Source organism: Tupaia chinensis, unplaced genomic scaffold, assembly GCF_000334495.1.
Source record: "Tupaia chinensis unplaced genomic scaffold, TupChi_1.0 Scaffold000238_1, whole genome shotgun sequence".
NCBI classification, from domain to species: Eukaryota; Metazoa; Chordata; class Mammalia; order Scandentia; family Tupaiidae; genus Tupaia; species Tupaia belangeri.
In genome coordinates this window covers 1,314,833-1,321,808 of record NW_006159716.1, presented here as the reverse complement: position 1 = coordinate 1,321,808, position 6,976 = coordinate 1,314,833, and the positions used below count along the sequence as shown (strand labels likewise).

At 49.8% G+C, this 6,976-nt stretch overlaps 1 protein-coding gene across 1 annotated transcript in view; it reads right to left on the bottom strand.

Annotated features, from left to right (window-relative positions):
- Positions 1-4,002, bottom strand: part of PRPH2 (peripherin 2) — a 21,199-nt gene extending 17,197 nt beyond the window's left edge. Inside the window, 1 exon segment of the mRNA XM_006148562.2 lies at positions 3,422-4,002. Within this exon segment, the coding sequence (XP_006148624.1) occupies positions 3,422-4,002 (581 nt within the window).
- Between the last annotated feature and the right edge of the window lie 2,974 nt (positions 4,003-6,976).

Sequence of the window (6,976 nt, the reverse complement as noted above, 5' to 3'; positions counted from 1 at the left end):
TTTTTTTTTTTGGAGAGGTTTTCACTATAGGGCACGTGCACTCGCCAGACAGACAGAGAGAGAGACATAGAGACAGAAAGCGAGAAATCACCCCCCAGAGGGGATGGCCACGCCACAATCCCTTCTCCATTCTCCTCTCGGGATCTTGGGCACGCACGCACACGCGCCCGGCGTGAGTTTTAAGTCACCAGGTCCAGGACTCGAACCGCGGTCGACTACGTGGGAGTCCAGCGACATAGCCATTACGCTAACTGCTGGTTCCCGTCCCAAAAAAGATTTTGAAAAAAGATCTTGGTGAACGATAACCCTGCTCCCTTGCCCTGTCCTCCCGCAGGGCCCAGCTCTGTGACGAGCATCCCAGACCTAGCGTGCTCCCCTAAAAATCCAGACAGTAAGTGCTTACCACTTCTCAGAGCTTGTGACCTCAAAAATGTACGGATGCCTTTTATTTTTCTGGGGAAGGGTTTTGTTGTGTAAATGTATTAATCCTCCTAAATGAAGCGGTCAAGATGTGAACAGAAAGAAAATGTGAAGTGTTCCTTCGGGTGGGGGAAGAGCCACTCCATGTCTCAATCACCCAGGTGAACCCAGCGCAAGAAGCTTCCTGGACGTAAGCCCGGAGCCTCACTTCCCCCCGGTCATTATTCTAAAGTCTGCGGGATGTGCGGCCACACGCGTCTAAGCACAAGCAGCGCCGCTGCCGTGTGAGGGCCCTGCAGGTTTTGAAAAGAAAGGCACCTCTGGGACCAGCAGATGGTGTAATGGTGACGTCACTGGACTCTCACCTGGTCAACCATGGTTCAAGTCTCAGACCTGGTGGCTTAAAGCCACGCTGGGCACATGCGCACGCGTGCCCAAAATCCTGAGAGGAGAATGGAAAAGAGGGGATTGTGGCATAGCCATCCCCCCAGGGGGTGATTTCTCACTTTCTGTCTCTGTGTCTCTAGCAAGCACACATGTCCTATAGCAAAAATATATATATATATTCTTAAAAAAAGAAAGAAAGAAAAGAAAGGCATTTCGGTTTTGCAATTGCTGTAAGACCAGCTTTGTGAAAAACTAAAACCAACAGATAGGTTTCCTTTCCGAAAATTTAGCCAGAGGGAAATAAGAAATAGAATCAAAGAACTCACAGAGGGACCAGCAGTTAGCATAAAGGCTATGTCGCTGGACTCCCACGTAGTCGACCGCGGTTCGAGTCCCGGACCTGGTGGCTTAAACTCACGCCAGGCACATGTGCATGTGTGTCCAAGATCCCAAGAGGAGAATGGAGGAGAAGGGATTGCAGCGTGTGTGACCATCCCCTCTCGGGGGTGATTTCTCTCTTTCTGTCTCTATGTCTCTCTCTGTCTGTCTGGTGAGTGCACGCGCCCTATAGTGAAAACCTCTCCAAAAAATAAAAAATAAAAACAACTAGACTGAAATGTGGAAAATGAGTGCCATTGATCATTTGTGGATGAGAATCTGGCTTGTATATTTTTTCTTGTGTTTCTCTCTCCGTAGTCACCGTATTTGTGCATGTGTGATAGAGAACGTCTTCCCCAGGTCAATGGAGATAGGATAATTTCGCACCGGCACATCGGAATGGGCACTTAGGTATTTTTGATTAAGCTAAATCCTTGCCTGAGACTTTGGATCCACGGACCACGGGAAGCGGCATAACCCAGGTAACTTCTCTACTCTTAGACATAAAGGAATTGGGTTTACAGAGAAATTTGTAAACATCTCTCCAAGGACTGACTCTATGCAGAAAACAATTAAGGACAATGACAGAGAAAAAGAGGAAAAGCCCAGGGACCAGCAGGTGGCATAGTGATTAAGGCGCTGGACTCCCACATGGTCGACTGCAGTTCAAGTCCTGGACCCGGCAGCTTAAAATTCACACTGGGCATGTGCGCATGTGTGCCCAAAATCCTGAGAGGAGAGTGGAGAAGGGATTATGGTGTGGCCATCCTTCCCAGAGGGGTTGACTTCTTGCTTTCTGTCTTTGTCTCTCTCTCTGTCTCTGGTGAACACACACACCATATAGCTAAAATCTCTGGTGGGGGGGGGAGAAGAGAGAAGAAGAAGAAAAGAAGAGGAAGAAAGCCAGAAAGCCCCCTCTTTATCTGCTCACAAAGGCTGATTCTGCACTGGTCGATCCGGCCCCCGAAATTCTTTTGTCCCCTGAGTTCACACCCTCCTGGAGTGACTCTGAGAGGTGGTGCCCATGCCACCCTGCAGGCACATCTAGGAAGGACAGCGGCTTACAGTCCTCTCCCCTGGGGATTTGTGGCAGTAATCTCTAGCCACAGAGAAAACGAAATCCCCGGCTGTGACCTTCACTCTGACCCCCGTCCATCTGAAGTGCAGCTAAGCTTGCCATCTGGGGTTCATTCATGTCCGTTAACGTCTGGGCTTCGAGACTCTCCTGCGGCCGGTTCACTTTCTCCTGGGACTTGCCAGCCTTTCTCCAAGAAAATACCACCTGGATGAACAATCGAACTGCTATCTTCAGCCAAGGTGGGGAAGAGGAGGCCAGGAAGAAGAGGTGGAGGACCACCGGCTCAGGGCGGGCTGCCCTTCCCCTGGAAAATCACTCAGGGCCCACGGCCACGGGGTTATGAGAAGAGCAGCCTGCAGGACCCCACTCTCAGAATGTTGTCTCTAACACAGAGGATGAGATTCCCCTTCTCGCCAGTTCCTCCCTACAGCCCATCACAGGATTTAATTTTTATATATGCCAAGAATACTTGAGAAATACCCTATCGTGTTACAGTGTCGTGCTTTAAGAAGTAAGCACCAGCAGGCATTTAATGGGCACTAGGAGGTGACCCGCAAGGTGCCCTGTTCTCCAGTGCCTTCACTTAGAAGCTGGGCAGGCCAACACCCAGAGTGGCAAGGGACTTGCCCAAGGTCACAGCCCGTGACCAGTCACAGTCAGAGCCCAAACCGCAGCCCAGCTCTCACTGCCCATCTTGGCTCTTCCCACTACGCCCAAGGGCACACGCAGACCCTCAGGAGCAGACCCTTGGGGGCCAACGTCTCCAAAAGCAGGGAACTAGCCAGGAAAGTTAAGCTACTGAGACTGAATCCACCCTCTGCGAGTGAGTGAGACAGGGAGCCGAATAACACCTCAACGCCCAGGAACCACCCCATCCCTACTGCCCAGCGCACACACACAGTCCTGCCTGGGTCTTCCTCCCCAGGGCTCCTGGCCAAGCAGCCTACACACCTTCCTCCCACCTGAGCCGAGCCATATGAAGCTGATGTCTTCAGGGTGGAGGATGGAAGAGCACTGGCAATTTCAGATGGCTCAACCTAACCCGCCCTCACCTAGGCAGTAGGAAGCCGTGTAGCCAATGGGCAGGAATAAGCCCTAAACGAAGAGTAAGTGGAGGCCTGGGCCTCAGTGTCCCCAGACAGACTGCGAGCTACTCACTCTTTGACTTCTTTGGAGGAGAAGTCCAGGTAGCGGTTGCTGATCCACTGGATCTCAAACCAGTCCCGAAAGCCGTTATTGCCACAGCACTTGAACTCGATCTGGAGCATGTCGATGGTCTTCTTCATGAAACACCTGCCGGGGGTGTCTGTGTCCCGGTAGTACTTCATGCCACTCTTGAGCCCCTGGGCCAGGGTGTTCTCCAGGGAGCCCCGCAGCAGAAAGCAGCAGAGAGCCACCAGGAAGAGGGCGAGGTTGAAGCCCACGCAGGCCGCCAGGTACGGCTTCAGCCAGGGCTTCCACTTGGCGTACTTGGCGGGGTCCAGGGAGTCGTAGCAGATCTTGCCAGTCAGAGAGTTGAAGACACAGGACAGCACCCCCACCCCGATCAAGGAGTTGGGCACAAAATGGCTCTCTGAATTATTCATCACCTCGCTCCTTTTCCGCAGTTCAATCTTCAAGAAGAGCCCTAGGCTGAAGATGATGATGCCGGCCAACACGGAGAGCCAGTTCATAAGCCAGAGCCCTTGGGCCAACTTGACTCGCTTCTTCTGGTCAAATTTGACTTTCAGCAGCGCCATGCCTGCCAAGGCCCCCCGCTCCCCGCCTTAATGAGCTCAAGGTTGGCGACTCAGGGCTGTAGGAAGGGAGCAGATGGCCCAAGCTGCAGAGAGCTGCTCTGGAGGCTGCCCATGTCGGGGCCCCCTAGCCCGGGACCCCCATTAACTCAGTGGTGGTAGCAGGGGCCTTGGAGTCACGGCGTTCGCAGGGGCTGTCCTGGTGGCGGTTCTGCAGCTCCCTTCCCAGTCAGGAAGGACAGCCTGGGCACTGCAGATTACAACCGGGATCCACAAGACGCCCTGCTAATCTCTCCAGCCAGATTCATCTCATTAGATAAAGCCATGCCTGTCTCAAAACATGGCCAAAAGGAGCCTCCATGTACGTGCTGGACCGGAGAGCTTTGGGTTCGGCTTGGAGAGTCGGGAGCAGAAGAGTGACGGAACTGCCCAGAAGAACCGGCTTCCTGCAGAGTGCTGGCTCAGATCACTGTCCTCCCGCGTGCACGTGTCTGGACCAATCGCCTTCAAAAGTTAAGTTTCACTGTGGGACAAAAGGCGTTACCCAAGTTGAGGAAGAAATGACGGATTGTGAGAAAATATTTGCAACACGTAAAACAAAAAAATGAACAGGCTAAAATCCTTAAACTCCCACAAATCCACAATGAAAAGATCAATAATCAACTGGGAACACAAAGGAAGGAACGGGGAATTAATAATAAGGAAACTTGGAAAGTTCAACCATCTGGAAGAGATATTTGACCTGAGTTGTACGCAAGGGAATGCAAATTGAAACAATGAAAGGCCGAACTCGATCCATCAGACGAACATCTGTCCCAGCCCTGGGCCCCGCAGAGCATCAACGAAGATCGTGAAAATGGAGAGAGACACCGTTGGTGAGTCTGTATGCTTACCTTCGCTATTAGTTTTAATTAGTAGATGATTTCTCCGCAGTTTTATGTTTACAAACCACGGTCCATCAGAAAAGTCATGATGTATTTTTTCTATGTTTTTTTTTATGCAAAAATGTGTCCAAATGTTGACTTTTCCGACAACCCAGTAATTGAACAGAAAATGCAGAGTCCTTGCTTTGGTTGGCCCATTCGTTACCGTTGATGAGCCAAGGCTGACACACTGTTTTCAACTGAAGCCCATAGTTTACCTTAGTTCAGTCTTTGCATCTCACTATGGTTTGGATTTTGCAAAATGCATGTCCTGTATTCACCATGATCAGATCATCCCGAATAGTTTCTCTGACCTAACAACCCCCCGCTCTCCACCTGTTCAGTCCTCTCGTCCTCCTTCACCAACCCCAGGCACCCACTCTCTTTCCAAATTCGCCTTTTTCAGAATGTCATACACAGTGGTTAGAACCATATAGTGGGTCATTGGGAAAGTCATGATTTTTGCATAGAAAATTATGTCATGACTTTTCCAGCAACCCAATTGTACATAGTTTTTTTTTAATGACTCCTTTCCCTTAGCAGTACTTGCATTTAATATTGCTTCATTTCTTCCCATGGTTTAATAGCTCATTTGTATTGATTAATAACATTCCATTGTATGCTTATACCACAATTTATCTACCCACGTATTATAGAACACCTTGATTGCTTCCAGTTTGGGCAGTTGCGAATAAAACTGCCATAAAGGGAACCAGCAGTTAGCGTAATGGCTATGTCGCTGGACTCCCACGTAGTCGACCGCGGTTCGTGTCCCAGACCCAGTGGCTTAAAACTCATGCCGGGCGTGTGTGTGTGTGTGCCCAAGATCCCAAGAGGAGAATAGAGGAGAAGGGATTGCGGCATGACCATCCCCCCTGGGGGGTGATTTCTCGCTTTCTGTCTTTCTGTCTCTCTCTGTCTGTCTGGCGAGCACACGCGCTCTATAGCAAAAACCTCTCAAAAACAAAAAAAAACTGCCATAAACATTCGCGTGCAGATTTTGGTGTGGAAGTAAGTGTTCAGTTCATTTGGGTGATATAGAATTGCAATGGCTGCGTGGCACCATGGGGCTGTTTATAGCTTTGCACAAAAGTGTCAGACTCTGCAAAGAGTTGTACCATATTACATCCCCACGAGCAAGCAATGAGAGTCCGTTGTCCCACCCCCTTGCCACCATCCGATAGTGTTGATGTTTGGACTTTAGCCATTCTAAGAGTTGTGCGGTAGAATCTCATTGTCCTGTTAGTTTGCAATTCCCTAATGACATTTGCTACTGAGTATCTTTTTTTTTGCAAAGGTTTTTATGCTATAGGGTGCGTGCGCTCGGCAGACAGACAGAGAGAGAGAGGCAGAAAGTGCAAAATCACGCCCCGGGGGGGATGGCCATGCCGCAATTCCTTCTCCTCCATTCTCCTCTCGGGATCTTGGGCACGCACGCACTCGCACCCGGCATGAGTTTAAGCCACCGGGTCCGGGATTCAAACTGCTGTCGACTACATGGGAGTCCAGTGACATAGCCATTATGCTAACTGCTGGTCCCCTACTGAGCATCTTTTCACATGCTTAGCTGCCATCTGTGTATCTTCCCTCACAAAGCGTCTGTTCACTCTGGTTTTATGAGTATCACGCAATATTTTGTGTCAAAAATTTTACCCAGTGTGATCACTCGTCTAATTGCCAAGTCTTGGCTTCTAATAGTTTTGGACTTCTAAAGACTTTCAACTCTTCACCACCAGAGACATTGAAAAGAATGTGCTGCAGCTTCTGGAATGGTTTTTGGTTTTGTTTTTCCAGGCGAGGATGTACTGACCACCAGAGGCATGACTAGACTCATCCCTCCTGCACACAAAAGCTCTGAAGATGATTGTCCGGGGAGACGTAAAGTGTGGATGACTGTGATTCGATGTCAGAGGACCTCTTAAGACCAGAGGGATGGAGAGGAAAGAAGATTTGGTGTAGAAACCAGAAACAAAAATTTAAAAATAGCTCTACAAGAATAACCCAATTAGCCAGGTACCTTTCTCCTCAAATGACCCTGAGGTTGTATACCTGAA